The sequence below is a fragment of the Saccopteryx leptura genome, chromosome 3, assembly GCF_036850995.1.
Source record: "Saccopteryx leptura isolate mSacLep1 chromosome 3, mSacLep1_pri_phased_curated, whole genome shotgun sequence".
In the NCBI taxonomy this organism is placed as follows: domain Eukaryota; kingdom Metazoa; phylum Chordata; class Mammalia; order Chiroptera; family Emballonuridae; genus Saccopteryx; species Saccopteryx leptura.
The window spans coordinates 16,853,519-16,873,609 of NC_089505.1; the positions used below are offsets into that span (position 1 = coordinate 16,853,519).

The window sequence follows — 20,091 nt, forward strand, 5'->3', positions numbered from 1 at the left end:
AGAGCATCGGCCTGGCGTGCGGAAGTCCTGGGTTCGATTCCCGGCCAGGGCACACAGGAGAAGCGCCCATCTGCTTCTCCACCCCTCCCCCTCTCCTTCCTCTCTGTCTCTCTCTTCCCCTCCCGCAGCGAGGCTCCATTGGAGCAAAGATGGCCCGGGCGCTGGGGATGGCTCCTTGGCCTCTGCCCCAGGCGCTAGAGTGGCTCTGGTCGCGACAGAGGGACGCCCCGGAGGGGCAGAGCATCGCCCCCTGGTGGGCGTGCCGGGTGGATCCTGGTAGGGCCCATGCGGGAGTCTGTCTGACTGCATCCCCGTTTCCAACTTCAGAAAAATACAAAAAAAAAAAAAAAATTTCAACACAGTATCTTGTAATTTACTGGATATCTGATGTCAAAATGGAGGTTTCTGACATCTCTAATAAATAGCCCTAGTTTAATCTTGGCAGTGATTTGTTAGCTATAAAAAGTTAGAGAGCTGTATTCACCTTTCCAGGTTTGGCAGGAAATAAATGTGGAAGCTAAACACGTGAAAGATATCATGAAAACACTAGAGAGCTTTAAACTAGACAGCACTCCGTTGAAAGCTGCACAACATGAGCTTCCAGCTTCTGAGGGCGAAGTCTGGTCCATGCCCGTCCCTGTTGAACGAAGGTAAGTGGAGACCTTTCGAGACCCAGGCCAGCACAGGACGCTGACAGGTCATATCCGAGAGGAACTGGTGCCGAGAGACAGGGATAGGAGGGGTTTTTTACTGATTGGCTTTTATAACTCTTAAATTGTGTTTTATATGACTATGAGCCATTTCAGTAAATTACATTTTGGTGGGAATAAGCCAAAATATGCTTTTGTGCAGTGAGTTTAAGTGGCAGAGACACCGTTACCTTGTGGAAGGAGCGTGGGGCTGGGAATTGACTGTCTGGGCTCTAGCTCTATCTTGGCCACACTTAGTAGTTGTGGGAAAATCATGTTGTAACCTTTCTAAGCTTAAGATTTTTCTTGTAAAGTGCAGGAGTCAAGATGAAAACTGGTTCTCCAACAAGCTGTAGCAGAATACTGCTGTTCATCAAGCTATACTACTAGATTGAAAAATTGACTTTTTAATTCACAGAAAAAAAAAGATAAAATGTCCTCAACTTTAGGTTTCTCTGACATTTTTTTTCCAGCTTCCTATTACATAGTGCTAGGAAATGGACAATTAGTGAAAGTGATATTTACTGAAGTGCTCTAAAGAGCCTCTAGTGCAGGGGTCTCAAACTTGCGGCCCGCCAAACAATTTTGTGTGGCCCGCAGACTAATCCACGAAGTTCAAAATATTTTGGATAAAATTTAGTAAGCCCGTGGATTAGTCTGCGGGCCGCACAAAATTGTTCGGCGGGCCGCGAGTTTGAGACCCCTGCTCTAGTGATTCCTTTCACTGCCTATTTTTTTAGCTGGCAAGTGTGCAGGTGGCTGTCACTTATCCAGTTCCCTCACATAGTCTGTATTGTGGGTTAAATATATGAATGTATCATAGCATTCTACAAAAGCATTTATAACTTGCAGGTTCCTTGTCCCCCTAACCAGTTTGAGAACCTTCCATTTAGACATTGCTCTCCTGACCAGGCGGTTGCACAGTGGATAGAGCATCGGACTGGGATGCAGAGGACCCAGATTTGAGACCTCGAGGTCGCCAGCTTGAGCGTGGGCTCATCTGGTTTGAGCAAGGCTCACCAGCTTGAGCCCAAGGTTGCTGGCTCGAGCAAGGGGTCACCCAGTCTGCTGTAGCCCCCCCCCCCCAAAAGCACATATGAGAAAGCAATCAACAAACAACTAACATGCCTCAACGAAGAATTGATGCTTTTCATCTCTCTCTCATCTCTCTCCCTTCTTGTCTGTTCCTCTCTTTGACTCTCTCTGTCACAAAATAAATAAATGAAAAAAAAAGAAAGAAGTCATTGCTCAAGTGTTTTTCAGTTTGACATTTATCATTGTGAGGACTCACATTTTCAGCAGTGTTATAGACTACACGTGTTATTTTATTTATTTCTCAGAATAAGCTTTCCAAATGTTATATTTTCTATTATATTTCAGATAAGATAGGTGAGGTTACATAAGTTTTCTCCTTTATTACAAAGCTGGTAACTGGTGGAGCTATGATTTGAACTCATATATTTGACTACAAAGTTGACGTTCTGCCATACCAGCCATTCTCAAACTCTAGCATACATAGCAGTTTCTTGGAGACACTCATTAAAAATGTAAAAATTTAGTTGACTTCAGTATTTTTGCAAGCATTTCTTGAAGGTACTATTTCTTTTTTGTTGTTGTTGCAGAGACAAAGAGAGTCAGAGAGAGGGACAAATAGGGACAGACAGAAAGGAAGGGAAAGAGATGTGAAACATCAATTCTTCATTGCGGCTCCTTAATTGTTCATTGATTGATTTCTCATATGTGCCTTGACTGAGGGAGGGTGGGCTACAGCAGACTGAGTGACCCCTTGCTCAAGCCAGCGACCTTGGGTCCAAACTGGTGAGCTTTGCTCAAACCAGATGAACCCACGCTCAAGCTGGCGACCTCGGGGTCCCGAACCTGGGTCCTCCACATCCCGGTCTGACACTCTGTCCACTGCGCCACCACCTGGTCAGCTTGAAGGTACTATTTAGATTACGCATTTAGATAGCCGTGAAGATAGACTGCATTATGGAGCACATGACCTTCCGTCATTGGGGAAGGTCCGCCAGTATTAGTCTCTCCTTTTTTCCCCTCTAAGGAGTGAGGAAGTGCCTCATGATATAAGTAGAGAAAAATATGAGTGTATGTGTATGTGAATATAATGGTTCCAATTTTGTTTAATTGAAAGGCAATCACAGAAAAGAGGCCATAGGGGATTAACTCAGGCAAAAAAAATTATTTATACTTTATTATATTTTAGTGTCTTATTTTCTGTTATTATTTTAGTGAGGGAAAAATAAACGCATGTCTTAAAGGAGTGTGTCCACTTGGCTTATCCAGGTTTGTAAATCTGAAATTGAACCTTCATTGTTCTTCCTGTGTGCACATTGGTTTGGCTTTATCATTCTCCCAGATTCTCATTCTCAATTTTCCACGTCTAGGACTGTCTAGCCCTGTGTCTCTTGGACTCTTTATTGTTACTGACTTAAGTTGGGCCCTCATCTGGTGCCTCGATAACACTTCTAACCTACAAATATTCCCTGCTTTCTGTGTTTTCTTCATCAGTGTATCTTGTTAAGTATTAGACTGATCTTTCTAAAACCTTTTTAGTGGCACTTAGCTAGCTAAAAGCCACGCTCTTAAACTGGGGTTCAGATAGTCTACTTACTAAACCACTTACTGTTCAATATCATCTCTTAATGCTCATCATTATCTTTATACAGTGTGTCCGTAAAGTCATGGTGCACTTTTGACTGGTCACAGGAAAGTAACAAAAGACGATAGAACTGTGAAATCTGCACCAAATAAAAGGAAAACCCTCCCTGTTTCATACCTATTCAGTGCAGTTCGATGTGGGCTCACACACAGATTTTTTAGGGCTCCTTAGGAAGCTATCCCGTATAGCCTCTACAGACTCGTCACTGACTGATGGCCTATCAGAACGGGGTTTCTCCACCAAACTGCCGGTTTCCTTCAACTGCTTATCCCACCGAGTAATGTTATTCCTATGTGGTGGCGCTTTGTTATAAACGCACCGATATTCACATTGCACTTTGGTCACAGATTCGAACTTAGCGAGCCACAGAACACACAGAACTTTCCTCTCTGCCATCCACATCTCGACTGGCATGTCCGTGGGCTACTCCACTGTATACACGGTGTTACGGCATCATCTGCGCATGCGCACATGCTGCCACATCATCCTTCAGAAACTGGGAGGGTTTTCCTTTTATTTGGTGCAGATATCACATTTCTATTGTCTTTTGTTGCTTTCCTGTGACCGGTCAAAAGTGCACCATGACTTTACGGACACACTGTATTTCGTACCTCTATGTTCCTTTAGATAGAGTAAGCTCATTTTAATTTTTGTTGTTGTTGTTGATTTTCTAGTCTACAGTTGCATCCTCTTGCTTAGTTCAACTTCTTTGTGTTTTTTTAATTTAAATTTTTTAGATTTTATTTATTGATTTTTAGAGAGAGGAGAGAAAGAGAGAGAAAGTGGGGGGAGAAGCGAGAAGCATCAACTCATAGTTGTTTCCTGTATGTGCCTTGACTGGGCAAGCCCAGGGTTTCAAACTGAACTCCTGTGTTTCCAGACCTAATTTATTTGATCTTCACAAGGCCATTGCCATAGCACCATGTTTGTTTTACACCTTCAAGTATATACCACTTCGTTTTGCATATCTTTTTTATTTTTCAGAGAGAGAGAGAGGGACAGACAGACGGGAAGGGAGAGAGATGAGAAGCATCAGTTCTTCATTGCAGCACCTTAGTTATTCATTGATTGCTTTCTTATATGTGCCTTGACTAGGGGGCTATATCCAAGCCAGTGACCCCTTGCTCACGTCAGTGACCTTGGACTTAAAGCCAGCAACCATGGGGTCATGTCTATGATCCCACGCTCGAGCCAGTGACCTTGGAGTTTTGAACCTGTCTCCTCAGCATCCCGGGCCGATGCTTTATCCACTGTGTCACTGCCTTATCAGGCTCGTCTTCTTTCTTAACCCTACTTGAGGTATTTGAGGATAGAACTCCTCTACCTCTTTATTGTGTATTTTAATGGCTCCAACCAAGTCTAGCAGCATAGTAAGAGCCTGAAAAATACTTGAGAGGTCTGAATCCTGCCACAGAAATAAAAAGGAAAGGAGGTGATATGTGTAAATGCAAAGCACTTTGTCTATAGCTAGTGCATAGATCAGTTTTGTAATGGGAAAATGGTTTAACTTTTGTGAATTAAAGCATGAGAACTGTGATACATTCTAAATAAAATGGTACTCAGTTGCATGGATAGTAGTGGATAAATGTGAATTCTACACCTGCACTGTATTCTGATTAATACTCTCTTCTCTGATGACTGCTTTCTTTTTAGTTTCCAAGACTCAGACTAATTCCTCAGTTCCTCCTTGATACACAACTGCTAATTTTCTTTCTAAGGAGAGGTGACAGTCACTGGCCTCTGCCATATAGCTGTCCTGCATTCTATTCCTCTCATTAAATCATCACACACAGCTATGTTAAATGTTAGCTGCTAGATTTCAGTGGCTTTAAGTTTATTCAGCCCCAGCTCGTGTTCCGTTATTGCCTTCACTTCTTCAATTTATAGACTCTTACACACTATTTGTGTTCATCTGTATTTGGACCAACTCCAGGGGTTATGATTTTAATGGTGTTGTGTTTGATTAGACCCTCACCAGGTCCTAGAAAACGCCAGTCTTCTCAAAACAGTGACCCTAAACCACACAGTAATCGTCCAAGTACAACTGTCCGAGTTCACCGTCCCTCTTCATACAATCTTCACAATGACAGAGGGAAAGCTGTTCGTTGTCGGGAAAAGAAGGAACAGAATAAAGGAAGAGAGGAAAAGGTAAATGTTACTGATTTTCATAAATGAAAAGTTATTTACTAACTTAAAAGTAAAGACTGTGGCCCTGGCCGGTTGGCTCAGCAGTAGAGCATTGGCTTGGCGTGTGGAAGTCCCAGGTTTGGTTCCCATCCAGGACACACAGGAGAAGCGCCCATCTGCTTCTCCACCCTTCCCCCTCTCCTTCCTCTCTGTCTCTCTCTTCCCCTCCTGCAGCCAAGGCTCCACTGGAGCAAAAAGTTGGCCCGAGTGCTGAGATGGCTCCATGGCCTCCGCCTCAGGCACTAGAATGGATCCAGCTGCAATGGAGCAATGCCCCAGATGGGCAGAGCATCACCCCCTGGTTGGTATGCTGGGTGGATCCCGGTCGTGTGCATGCAGAAGTCTGTCTGACTGCCTCTCGGCTTCTCACTTCAGAAAAATGAAAAAAAAAAAAGAAGAAGAAGAAGAAGAAGAAGAAGACTGTACAAATTTTAATAATTTTAGTTATAAAAACTGCCAAACTGCCTGACCAGGTGGTGGCGCAGTGGATAGAGTGTCGGCCTGGGATGCAGAAGATCCAGGTTCAAATCCCGAGGTCAACATCTTGAATGCAAGCTTACCAGCTTGAGCGTAGGGTTGCTGGCTTAAGTGTGGGATCATAGACATGACCCCATGGTTGTTGGCTTGAGTAAGAGGTCACTGGCTTGGCTGCAGCTCCCCCATCAAGGCACATACGAGAAAGCAATCAATGAACAACCAAGGTGCTGCAACAAAGAATTGATGCTTCTCATCTCTCTCCCTTCTTCTCTGTCTGTTCCTCTTTCTCTCTCTCATTAAAAAAACCCAAAAACTGCCAAACTGCCTGACCAGGCGGTGGCGCAATGGATAGAGCGTCGGACTAGGATGCGGAGGACCCAGTTTTGGGACCCCGAGGTCGCCAGCTTGAGCGCGGGCTCATTTGGTTTGAGCGAGGCTCACCAGCTTGAGCCCAAGATCGCTGGCTCAAGCAATGGGTCACTTGGTCTGCTTTAGCCCCCTGGTCAGGGCACATGTGGGAGATCGATCGCTGAACAATTGAGGAGCCACAACAAAGAATTGATGCTTCTCATCTCTCTCCCTTCCTGTCTGTCTGTCCGTCCCTCTCTTTGACTCTCTCTGTCTCTGCCACAAGGAAAAAACCCAAAAAACTGCCAAACTATAATAAAATTTTAATCATGGTCCACCTAAGCTAGGATTTTTGCCACAAGTACTTTAGCGGATTTCCTGTGTAGTAGGACATTCTTTTACTTAAACATAATACAGTTAGAAAATGTCATAAATTTTACATTCATACAGTACTGTTATCTAAATCACAGAACTTAATAAAATTTGTGCAGTTATCTAATGTCGTTACAGCTTTTTCAGCCCTGTGCCAGGATCCAGTATAGAATCATGTTGCATTTGGTTCTTGTGTTCCTTTAGTCTGTTGTAATGTGAACATTTTCTCAGCCCTTGTCTTTTATGGCCTGGCCAATTGTTTTGTAGAATCTCTCTCAATTTGGGTTGTTCTGAAGTCTCCTCATGATTAGATCAAGACTATGCATTTTTCGCAGTGAGACCCCAGAGTGAAGCTTTAATCTTCTCCGTGTAGTATATAAGGAGGCCCGCCTAGGGTGTGTGTTTGTTTTATTATTTATGATAAATTGGATCAGTTGGTTAGGGTAATGTCTGCCAGGTGTCTCCATTATAAACTTCCTCTTTTTCCTGTATAATAATTTGTGGGAAGATATTTTGAGACATGCAAGTATCCTATTTCTCGTCAAAATTTCATCTAGTTGTTCTAGCATCCAGTTATTTATTTTTTTAGTGACAGAAGACAGATAAGGACAGACAGACAGGAAGGGAGAGAGATGAGAAGCATCAATTCTTTGTGGCGGCACATTAGTTCCTCATTGATTGCTTTCTCATATGTGCCTTGACCCGAGGGGCCACAGGAGACCAAGCGACCCCCTGCTCAAGCCAGCGACCCTGGACTCAAGCTGGCGAGCCTTGCTCAAACTAGATGAGCCTGCGCTCAAGCTGGCGACCTTGGGGTCTCAAACCTGGGTCCTCCATGTCCCAGTCTGATGCTATACACTGCACCTCCACATGGTCAGGCCCATCTGGTGATTCTTGTCTGAATCACTTATTCCTATGATGCTTGTGAATCTTGATTTTTTTAATGCTATTATTTTTTCTACGTTAAATAATGTACTTCATTTTAAGGAAGAGCTTTGTCTTCTCTCCCTTTAATTAGATCAGTATGGACTCAACGGAGTCTTACTTTAGGCAGTGAATTATAATGTTACTATTGTTATTTGATGCTTAAATTATCCAAGATTTGCAGAGTGGGAGATCCTTGAAACTGGATTCTACGTCTTTTTGACATGTACTCATCATTCTCTGAGTACTTCCTTATTTTCTGGCACAATGGGCTGTTCCAGGCTCATCTGGTATTTCCCTCTGGTTCCTATTAGTGAGGAATGAGATTTACAAACCAAGATTTTAGTGCCAATTAATAGTTTTTTGAGGGCTTGTTCTCTGTTGTAATAAGAAGCATATGGGAATCTCAGTGCTTAGTTTCTGTACTCACTGCTCCCCCCTCTCCGCCCTCCTCTGCCCAAGGCTGTGATATAATAAAGTGCAGGGTAACTTGTTTGGCTAGTTGGGCCGGAAGGGACACTCCAAACCACCTGGGCAAAGTGAAACTGTACAGCAAAATGTAAAGCCCCAGTGCTGTCCATCTACACCTTTCAAACCTCACATCAGCTTCTACTTCATCGTTTCTCCTAGATTTACAATCAGACTTTGCAATTCTGCATGAGAACCTCATCTAGTAACCAGCAAAGCCACACCTTTAAACACAGCCTTCCTTGTTGACAAAGATACAGATGTTCATCTGTCTCTTGCTTTGGCGCCATCTGCCTTATTCCCCTCCTCCCCATTTCTGGACGGCGTTGCTCTTATACATCTGGACAGTCAGTTCCGTAAGTCCCTCGTGCCAGATACTTCTGAGTCCTACACTCCTGCACTTTCAGCAGCAGGAGTCCTGTTTTAGTTTCTGAAACAAGGGAAGGTGTGGGGAAGGTGACTGATGAGTCTGGCCTTACAGAGTAATATCAGTACCAGTTTCCCTGGCCCATCATCTAGGAGTGGAGTTACAGGCCTTATAACCATCTATGATGTGTGGAACTCAGCTCAGTGTCCTAAACCTTTTCCATTAAAAAAAATTTTTTTTTTTTTCATTTTTCCAAAGTTGAAAACGGGGAGGCAGTCAGACAGATTCCTGCATGCGCCCGACCGGGATCCACCCGGCACGCCCACCAGGGGGCGATGCTCTGCCCATCTGGGGCGTCGCTCTGTTGCATCCAGAGCCACTCTAGTGCCTGAGGCAGAGGCCACAGAGCCATCCTCAGTGCCCAGGCCATCTTTGCTCCAATGGAGCCTTGGCTGCGGGAGGGGAAGAGAGAGACAGAGAGGAAGGAGAGAGGGAGGGGTGGAGAAGCAGATGGGCGCTTCTCCTGTGTGCCCTGGCCGGGAATCGAACCTGGGACTCCTGCACGCCAGGCCGATGCTCTTCCGCTGAGCCAACCAGCCAGGGCCAAACCTTTTCCATTTTATATCTATGCTTTTATACCCTGAGAAATGGTGTATGGAATCTGAAGTACTGTAATCAAGAGATCAGTTGTCCAAGAGAAATTAATACCTGCTTGCTAAGGCAGGATAATATAAACTAAAAAATACAGCTTGGTGATTATAAGTATGGGCATTGGATTCAGGTGACCTGTTAAGTACCAACTCCCTCCCTCCCTCATTCCCACCTTCCTTTCCTTCCTTTCTCCCTCCCTCCCTCCCTCCCTTCCTCCCTCCCCCCCCCCTTTTTTTTTTGAGAGAGAGACAGGAAGGGAGAGAGAGGAGAAGCATCAATCCATCAATCATAGTTGTGGCACTTCAGTTGTTCATTGATTGCTTCTCATATGTACCTTGATGGGGGTGAGGGGACTCCAACTAAGCCAGTGACCCCTTGCTTAAGCCAGTCACCTTGGGCTTCAAGCCAGTGTGACCTTTGGGCACGTACCTATGATCCCACTCTCAAGCTGGCAACCTTGTGCTCAAGCTGGCAACCTCAGGGGTTTTTGTGTGTGTGTGTGTTTTTTTTAAAAGACTTTATTTATTCATTTGAGAGAGAGAGAGAAGGGGAGGAGCAGGAAGCATCAACTCCTATATGTGCCTTGACCAGGCAAGCCCAGGGTTTTGAATTGGCGACCTCAGCGTTTCAGACCAATGCTTTCTATCCACTGCGCCGCCACAGGTCAGGCCAACCGCAGGGTTCTGAACCTGGGACCTCTGCATCCCAGTTGACACTCGTATCTCCTGCGCCGTCCATCACAGGTCAGGCCGTGAACATGTTTTTTTTTTAATCTCCATATATTTAGGCCTTTGAATTCTCATCCTCATTGTGTAGTTTTCAGAATACAATTCTTACATATGTTTGTTAGATTTCATAACTAGTCACCCCATTAAAATTAATAAAAAAAAAAGATTTCATAACTATTTAATTCCTTTAAGTGATTGTAAGTATTTAGTATTGCATTTTTAATTTTGGTGTCCGCATAGTCATTGCTAGTGTATAAAAATACAATTAACTTTTTAAAAATTATTTTTTAACATTACGGTTAAAATATATGTAACATAAAACTTACCATTTAAATCATTTTAAGTGTGTAGTTCAGTGCAGTTGAATACATTCACGTTGTGGAACCATCACCGCCATCCACCCACAGAACATTTAAAATTTTGCCAAACTGAAGTTCTGTACCCATTAAGGATTTACTCCCTGTAAAAGAGAACCGTACTATAAGTATGTAGGGTTTTTCCCATGCCAGGCAAATAGTCTGTCACCAGCTGGGTGCCACAGTGTAACTCCATTTTGACAGTTGTCCACCTGGAGTTAGCATCCCATTCCACACGTTGAGGGCTCAGCCCCATAGGACTGCTCCCTTATCAGATGCCAATCGCTAGTCCAGTTGTCAGCTGTGCTTCTGACCAACTGGTATAAACCGGAGGTTGTCAGGAGTCTCTCCTTGGGCCTGATAATTCACTAGAGCAGCTCACAGAGCTCAGGAAAACAGTTCACTTACCAGATTTCTGGTTTATTATCAAGGATACGCTCCGGGCCAGCCAGATGGAGGAGCTGCACAAGGCGAAGTATGTGGGAACAGCACAGAGCTGCCAGGCCCTCTCCAGATCAATTCACTTTTTTTTTTTTTTTTAAAGATTAGAACCTTGCTTTAGAAAATCTTTTTTTTTCTTGTTTTTCTTTATTCATTTTTAGAGAGGAGAGAGAGAGGGAGAGAGAGAGAGAGAGAAGGGGGGAGGAGCTGGAAGCATCAACTCCCATATGTGCCTTGACCAGGCAAGCCCAGGGTTTCGAACCGGTGACCTCAGCATTTCCAGGTCAACGCATTATCCACTGCGCCATCACAGGTCAGGCCAGATCAATTAACTTTTAATTAAAACAGTGGATTTGGATTTTGTGTTTATAATTTTGCCAGCTTTAAAACGACTGGTGTAGGCCCTGGCCGGTTGGCTCAGTGGTAGAGCATCGGCCTGGCGTGCAGGAGTCTTAGGTTCGATTCCCGGCCAGGGCACACAGGAGAAGCACCCATCTGCTTCTCCACCCTTCCCTTCTCCTTCCTCTTTGTCTCTCTCTTCCCCTCCCGCAGCCAAGGCTCCATTGGAGCAAAGTTGGCCCAGGTTGCTGAGGATGGCTCTGTGGCCTCTGCCTCAGGCGCTAGAATGGCTCTGGTTGCAACAGAGCGATGCCCCAAATGGGCAGAGCATCGCCCCCTGGTGGGCATGCCTGGTGGATCCCGGTCCGGCGCATGCGGGAGTCTGTCTGACTGCCTCCCCGTTTCCAACTTCAGAAAAATACAAAAAAAAAACAAAAAAAAACCCAACTGGTGTAAACCCAGGGAATTATCTCCTGATTACTTGGTGCATCTTCAACTTTATTTTGTGTATCAAAAAGGAATCGACATTCTTTTTCACCTCTCTGCCACTTTCTTTCCCCTCTCAGTAGCTGTTAGTATTTTCACTTAGAGCAACTTACTGTGTCAAAGTGAACTTAAAGGAAATTGTACTAGTTTAGCTAACTCAGTGAAATCCTATTAAAAATGTCAACATTTGAAATTCCATAACTTCTCTTTCATGACCTATTTTAGAATTGTTTCTCCGTCTGCCTAGCTTAGTTTTGCTTTGTCTGCAAACATGGCCTAAGCACTGTGTTCGGTGGGAGAAAAGAAAGCGCTTTCTACCTGTGCCTTCTGGGCTTACAGTGTACATTTCCAGTAGTCAGGGACAGTGCCTTCTTTCCACCCTTCCAGCCACTAGCACAGACTATCTGGGAATGAATAACAACTTCATAAATACTTAGAAGATACGATAACCTTCTCCTCTTCCAAATGTTAAACAATTCCTTCTTTGTACCTTTATGTTAGTATTGGATAGGCATAGTCTGTAAATTGTGAGGCAGATACTCATTTGATCATAGTATAAGACATTGAATATCATAAATATTGGTTAAGTCTAGATAGCATTGACAGATGGAGTTGGTTTAATGATCCTGGTATATAAGGTTCAGTAAATGATTATTTACGCTAATGCAGAACTTCATAAATTTTCATGGCTCATAAAATTTGTGAGTGTTTCAGTAATTTTTTTCAGAGAGCCTAGAGCAAAAAGAATACCTATTCATTTATGAAGAGATTAGGTTCAAAGAACTTTATGTCTTAACAACATCTGTTGGACATGGTAGAGTTTCTCAGACCTTGGAGTCCGGGTGGACATTCTACTCTATACCTCTTCCACACTGGTTTTTCCTACTGTATCTTTGATCACAGCAACTGCCAAAAACCTACCTTCCCAAAATAGGGCATTTCTGAAAGGAGTGTAGCAGCCTCCATGCAGTACCTGGGAACTGCTTCAGGCGGGTAGTTCATCCAGTGTCCAGCAGATGGTGCCGTGCTTTCCGCAGAAATGGCAGGTCTCCTCCAGTGCCCTGCGTTTGCCATTGTGCCCTGGAGTACATTAGTATATAGTGTGGGGTCTGCGGCCCTCTGACTGTCATCTCAGAGGACGTGAGGGGATCTCGCCCGCAGACTGAGATGTCTCCTTTGGAGGGTGGGCGGGAATAGTGAAGAGGGATGTTTTAGGAGCATTGATGAGGACAGTAGATGCTTAAAGGCTGAGCCACAGTCTTAAATTATCCGTCTGTGTTATTTCCTCTGAAGCTTTGAGGTGTCGCACCGATCTGATGGTCACTGGTGACCACAGTTAATCTCAGTATTAATTTTTAATTCTCATCAGTTTATATGCATATTTTTAACACCTTTGTCATACCTTTTGTGTAAAACTGAAAAGTATGAAATTCTGATGTAGGTGTACAAGGATGACTGATAGTCTTTGATTCGGCCCTTATTTGTACTATTATATTAGCTTTTGAAAAAATATCATTTGCGTCCACTTCTCCACTTCATTTCTGACTCACAGAAACAAAATAGAATTTTTTTATTTTTTTTTTACAGGGATAGAGAGAGAGTCAGAGAGAGGGAAAGATAGGGACAGACAGACAGGAACGGAGAGAGATGAGAAGCATCAATCATCAGTTTTTCATTTTGACACCTTAGTTGTTCATTGATTGCTTTTTCATATATGCCTTGACCGCGGGCCTTCAGCAGACCGAGTAACCAGCGACCTTGGGTCCAAGCTGGTGAGCTCTTTTCTCAAACCAGATGAACTTGTGCTCAAGTTGGCAAGCTCAGAGTCTCGAACCTGGGTCCTTCTGCATCCCAGTCCTACACTCTATCTACTGCGCCACCGCCTGGTCAGGCCAAAATAGAATTTTTTTTTTTTTTTTTTTTGTATTTTTCTGAAGCTGGAAATGGAGAGAGACAGTCAGACAGACTCCCGCGTGCACCTGACTGGGATCCACCCGGCACGCCCACCAGGGGCGACGCTCTGCCGCGACCAGAGTCACTCTAGCGCCTGGGGCAGAGGCCAAGGAGCCATCCCCAGCACCCGGGCCATCCTTGCTCCAATGGAGCCTTGGCTGCGGGAGGGGAAGAGAGAGACAGAGGGGGGGGGGTGGGAGTGGAGAAGCAAATGGGCGCTTCTCCTATGTGCCCTGTCCGGGAATCGAATCCGGGTCCCCCGCACGCCAGGCCGACGCTCTACCGCTGAGCCAACCGGCCAGGGCCCAAAATAGAATTTTTGAGTCAATTACAAGTTCTTGTTTTTTCTTCCTGATGTAGAACAAATCACCTGCTGCAGTTCCAGAACCAGAGACAAATAAATTTGATAGTACTGGATATGATAAGGACTTAGTAGAAGCTTTGGAAAGAGATATAATTTCTCAGAATCCCAATATTCGATGGTAAGTTATAATAATGGATGCAGTTGTGGCTTTTGGGATAGAAGTTGGAGCGATTGTGGACATGCACTGAAGGTCAGTCCTTGGGGATGAGCCAGAGAACGTGCAAGGAGTGTGACATACAGAGCAACACTCCACTTCGGTTCAGGCTGTGCCAATTTTTTGTCTGAGACTTTTTAATTTAACAAAGTAAATAATAATAAAATAATTTTTATTAAATAAAAAATCTTAATACAGAATGAGAATAAGATCACAGAAATTTCATCTTTTTGAGACATCCAATGGTGAAATGGCAGTGACTCTTACACCTTTGTGCTGCTTGTTACCTATATGTTTATCCAGTTTTTGCTGCTTCTATTTCCTATTTAGAGCAGTGGTTCTAACTTTATTAATACTGTATCTAATCAAAGTACTATAACCTATCACGAGTCATAAAAGTTCCCTTTCCCATAAAGTTTTGTTCTGTTGTATATATTTTTTGTTAAAACTTTATTATTTTTAGGTATGGTTTTAGGGAATGTTTAAAAAATTTCTTGGTATTTGATATTTATACAGTAAATGTATATTTTCATAAAAATACTATGCGTAGCCCTGGCCAGTGGCTCAGTGAATAGAGCATCAACCCGGCATATGGACATCCCAGGTTCGATTCCTGGTCAGGGCACACAAAAGAAGCAACCCTCTGCTTTTCTCCTCCTTCCTCTCAACCTTCTCTCCTTCTTCCGCTCCAGCAACCAATGGCTAGATTGGTTCGAGCGTTGGCCTCAGGTGCTAAAAATAGCTCAACTGATTCGAGTGAGCATCAGCCCCAGATGCGATTGCCAGGTGGATCCTGGTTGGGGTGCATGCAGGAGTCTATCTCCCCTCCTCTCACTTAAAAAAAACAACTCTGTGTGCAGTGGTGGTGGTGGAGGTGGTGGTAATGGTAATCTTGTGGTTGGCAATGACTTCATAGCAATCTCAGTGATACTCTTTAACTTTGATGTCTACCTCTTCATAGGGTTGGGGGCAAAGCAGCAGTATTGAAACCTGTCCCAGCTTTGTGCCCTTTTTATTCTTTATTATTTTTTAATGGGCTCATTGTTTTTAGATCATGGAGTTTATGGAATGAGCATCATTATTAAGAGCAGGGTTTTAAAATGAGATGGCATAATACTTTAGTGGGCCTGTAGACCTGTTCTCATTCGCCAGGCTGAGACTCATCACTGACAGAAGCAAAGTACAGATTGTGCTTTCTATGTACCAGCTGGTGTGGCCTCATTGCAGTCACTTAGGTCACTAGTGCTGAGGGAGAGGCTTCTGTCAGCTGCGTCAAATCATGTGCAGTGGTTCTCAAGAAGAACGACGTAGAGATCAGTGTATAACCTAAGAGATGGCTGATAAAATATTTTCTTTTTCAGGGATGATATTGCTGATTTGGTAGAAGCTAAAAAGTTGCTTAAGGAAGCTGTGGTGTTACCAATGTGGATGCCAGAATTCTTTAAGGGCATTAGGAGACCATGGAAAGTAAGTTTATTGCTATTATGACATTAAGTGAATGGCAAGTTCATTGCTATGGAACATCAATATTCATCTGTATTAGGGGAAGTGAGAGGATCAAGTAGTAGAATTGGTAAAGAAATTTTAAGTTAAAATGTATCTGTTGTGTTATTCAGAATTTTGTTTAGACCAAAAACTATTTCAAGGTTCCCAGAATAAGAAATAAGTACAATATTACCATGGAAGGTTGGATACACAGATTTAGAGTAAGCTTGTATTTGCAAATGTGAACTAGTTGCCTAATGCATACACACTCCATTTTATGTGTCATGTTGCAAACTTGTATCCTGTTCTTAAGAAATTAAGACATTTTGGCTCTGGCCAGCTGGCTCAGTAGTAGAGCATCAGCGTGTGGAAGTCCTGGGATTCGATTCCTGGCCAGGGCACACAGGAGAAGCGCCCATCTGCTTCTCCACCCCTCCCTCTCCTTTTTGTCTGTCTCTTCTTCTCCTGCAGCCAAGGCTCCATTGGAACAAAGTTTGCCCAGGCGCTGAGGATGGCTCTATGGCCTCCGCCTCAGGCGCTAGAATGGCTCTGGTTGCAACAGAGCAACGCCCCAGATGGGCAGAGATTCGCCCCCTGGTGGGAATGCTGGGTGGATCCCGGTCAGGCGCATGTGGGAGTCTGTCTCTGCCTCCCCGCTTCTCACTTCAGAAAAATTAAAAATTAAAGGTGAATTGCTAAAAAAAAAAAAAAAAAAAAAAAAAAAAGGAAAAAAGAAATTAAGACATTTGCATCTAATGCAGACATTTTTCTTCAGAAATGAGACTTATCTGCGTCTAATGAAGACTTTTTAAAGTCAAAGGTTGATCTAAAAGGAAGACTTTAAAAAACTCTCTTGGATTTGGAAAATGTGCTGATGGTATTAATTTTAAATCTCTAAATGTTAGGTGATAAGCAAGATATAAAATTATAGATATTCTTTGAGTAAAAATACGTAAAAAAATAATTTATTTGAACAAAAAAGACTAGCAGGAAATACATCCAGATACTAATGACATCTGTGTTTGGGTATGGTATTGTAATATCAATGTTATAATATTGATTACATTTTTTCTTATCTCTGAGTTGAAATTTTAATGTCATTATTCTACTTTTGTAATGGGTTTGCAATAAAGTATCCTTCTGTTTACCTTTCTATTTGCCGTAGTATTTTAAGTTGTTTGAAAAGTGATTCTTACTAATAGAATCTTGTGAATTACAACAGTGGCAGATAAATCCTTCATTTATACGGTTACATTTCCAACAGGGAGTGCTGATGGTTGGCCCACCTGGCACAGGAAAGACCCTCCTTGCTAAAGCAGTAGCTACGGAATGCAAGACGACATTCTTCAATGTCTCTTCATCAACCCTGACTTCTAAATACAGAGGAGAGTCTGAGAAGCTTGTTCGTCTTCTGTTTGAAATGGTGAGTCTGAGGCAACTCTAATGATTGTCTCTAAAAGGGGAGGAAATGAGTTGTAACTGTCTCCATTGCGTAGAATAGCTGGGCGGAATGTCATTGTGCCCAGAGTATACCCCTGTGCCCTTGCATCTAGAATCCTTTACTAATATGAATAACTCAAGTAGTTCTTTGTTCCCTTACCTCTGGAGGAAGAGCCATCTCTGTGAGCTTATGGGCATGCTCACATTGTGGCATCTGCCGTACTAATCTGCTATAGGAATTTGAGATTGTTTTAAAATTAGTAGGCTGAGTTACAATATGGTAAAGGCAGAATGATAACAATAATGCAAAAAGGTAAAAATCATACGTAGTGTAGATCTTAGATCACCTGCCATCTGTGAGCTGTACCAACTACCTGAGTTTAATGACCCAGTCTTTGGCTTAATTTCTTTGCTCCTTTCTTTATGTTCTTCTATTCCCACTAATACGTAGGAGAAATGTAATTTAACAAGTTCTAGTATTCAGATTGACTATAGATGTCTGCCTCTCTTGATTGCCTGCCCTTAACCTCCCAGAATCACTCAAGATGAGCAAATCTCATGGCCTTTGTTTTAAAATAAGGCCACTTAAATGTTACTTTAAAATGTCCAGGATTTTTAATATGAGATGGTAACAAATACAAAGACTTGATTTAACTGTATAATTTCTGTTGTATTGTCAAGAACTTTCAAGTGTCAGGAACCTAAACAAATTAGTTTAAACAAAAAGAATAATACATTGGGTCAGATAACTGGGAATTTTCACAAATTACGTTTTAGGTTTTTAGGCCTAGCAGGGTCCTGCCATTCAGATGACCTCCGAAATGTTTCTGACTTTTGGCTGCTTGCCTGTTACAGCAGCTCCACATGGTACCTAACATAGCCATCGGAGGCGTAGGCCTAACTTTTACTGCCATTAGAGTAATACCAAACAAACTCGCCCTCATTTCCTGCTTGTCCCAACAGCATCCCAGGGATTGATGTTTGGCCTGTCTTGAGTGTCATGCCTACTCCTGAACTTACCATTTGGTCTTAAGAATTCGAGTGATCTGAGTGGCCATGGAGTCATACCCGTGGGAGTCCTAGGGTTGGCCTCTTCCTAAGTGTGGAATAGGAATGAAAGAGAGTCTCTTGCCAGAAGGCAGCAGAACAATGGGTGCTCACTCCCACTCCAAGTCTCTCGATAGTACTTTCTCAGGTCACTCAAAGCCGATTTTATATGTGCCACATAGCCTCCGATTTAAGTCAGTTATTCTGCATACCCTCCGAATTTGGGGAGAATAGGTCTAGTAGTTTTTACATAGTGTGGCAACAGGTTGAAATTTAATTTCTCTCAGTGTAGGTAGATGATTTCTATCTAGTATTTCAATTGAAAATGTTCTTAGATGACTTTTTTCTTTCCTGCTGCTTTATTAAAAATGAAATTATCCCTTTGGAAGGAATTGATGACTTGGGATTCAAAGTTTCAATTAGAAAGGATGTGAGATTTAAATATAGTACGATTTTCCAAGTGAACAGACTAAAACTAAATCCATACTTTGGAGGCACAGTACTTTTAACAGCTGAATGCCTCTTAAAGAATACTAGATTCTAACCTCATGGTCTAGAAAAATTGATAGACCCAGTACAATTTGTGTTCACATCTATAATATTCCCTTGCCATTGTGGACTTTTATATTTAGAAAAACCTTTAAATTGCTGTTTGTTCACTCAAGTTCTGTATTGAGAAATCTTTGTCATCATTTAGGTTCTAACTTTCTTGTGCAGTGATTCTATAATTTTGGATATTTCATTTAAAAAGTGATTAGCAATAAACTTTTTTAGTTACTGTAATAAATTGCTTTCTTCAAACTTCTTAGAAAGGGTGTGCTGTTGAGTCTTACACAGATATTTACTAGGTTAATACTTGACTAGATCTGTTATTTAATGGACCAGTCTTTTCTTTGGTTTGAGGAAGAAATACATTTAAGGTACAAAAAGCAAACTTGGGAGATATTTTTCAGCTATAAAAAGAACTGAAGTATTTGCTACAGTACAGATGAACACTGAAAACATTATGCTAAGTGAAAGAAACTAGACACAAAAGGCAACATATTGTATGATTCATTTATTTGAAAATTTGAAATGTCCAGAATGGGGAAATCCATAGCATAGAGACAGAAAGTAAATTAGCGAGTGCTAGGGGTTGGGAGAGGGAAAAATAAGTTATCTTTTTGAGGCGATGAAAATATTCTGCAATCGCCTGACCTGTGGTGGTGCAGTGGGAAAGCATTGACCTGGATGGAACACTGAGGCTGCTGGTTCAAGTCACTGGGCTTACCCCGTCAGGGCACATACAGGAAGTACTACTATAGAGTAGTCGCTTCCTGCTCCCCCCCCCTTCTCACTCTCCTTCTCTTTCTCTCTCTCTCCCTCCCATCCCCCTTTCTCAAAAAAATCAGTAAATAAAATCTAATATATATTTTTTTCCCTGAAATTTGATAATGGTGATGATCACACATTGTCATTATAATAATTTAAAATGTGAATTGTACAATTTAAAGTGGTTTAAATGGTAAATTTTATTATGTGAATTTTATCTAAAAAAAACCCCTAGAAATTCACTCTCCTAGTTGACTACTTAAGAGGATAAAAAACTGTTTGTCAAACGAAAAATGGCAATTTACTTAGAGTATCTTAGAGGGAATCTATGATTTTATTTAAGATAATGGTTCTCCCTAATGAATTTTTTTCTATAAGTTGAGAACATTTATTATCTGTGTTTTCCCATCATTTATTCATATTTTTGTAAAACATAGGATAATCCTGTATTTCTCATAAGTAAATATATATACAGTTAAGAGTACTGAATGTAAAACACTGCCATATAATACATAGGTATATGATAAGTCTGTACTAGAGACTATATTTTAGTTCTGTCCTCTCCCCAATATTGGGGCAGTAGGGACAGATGCCCTGGGTGGCACACTCCTCTGGGTGCTCAACTAGAGATTGTTTTTAAATGAAATAAAAACCTCATGTTGCATGGTTTCTTCCTTTAGGCCCGATTTTATTCTCCAGCCACCATATTTATTGATGAGATCGATTCCATTTGTAGTCGCAGAGGGACTTCTGAAGAGCACGAAGCAAGCAGAAGGGTGAAGGCCGAGCTGCTGGTTCAGATGGATGGTAGGCACGTGCACAGGCAT

General features: G+C 42.4%; 1 protein-coding gene across 1 annotated transcript in view; it reads left to right on the forward strand.

Moving 5' to 3' along the window:
• The window catches only part of KATNA1 (katanin catalytic subunit A1), a 40,056-nt gene that overhangs the window by 15,030 nt on the left and 4,935 nt on the right, over window positions 1-20,091 (forward strand). The window contains exons 3-8 of the mRNA XM_066373019.1: window positions 493-650; window positions 5,334-5,514; window positions 13,824-13,945; window positions 15,343-15,448; window positions 16,731-16,889; window positions 19,945-20,071. Of these exons, the coding sequence (XP_066229116.1) occupies window positions 493-650; window positions 5,334-5,514; window positions 13,824-13,945; window positions 15,343-15,448; window positions 16,731-16,889; window positions 19,945-20,071 (853 nt within the window). The remainder of the gene's footprint in view (window positions 1-492; window positions 651-5,333; window positions 5,515-13,823; window positions 13,946-15,342; window positions 15,449-16,730; window positions 16,890-19,944; window positions 20,072-20,091) is intronic.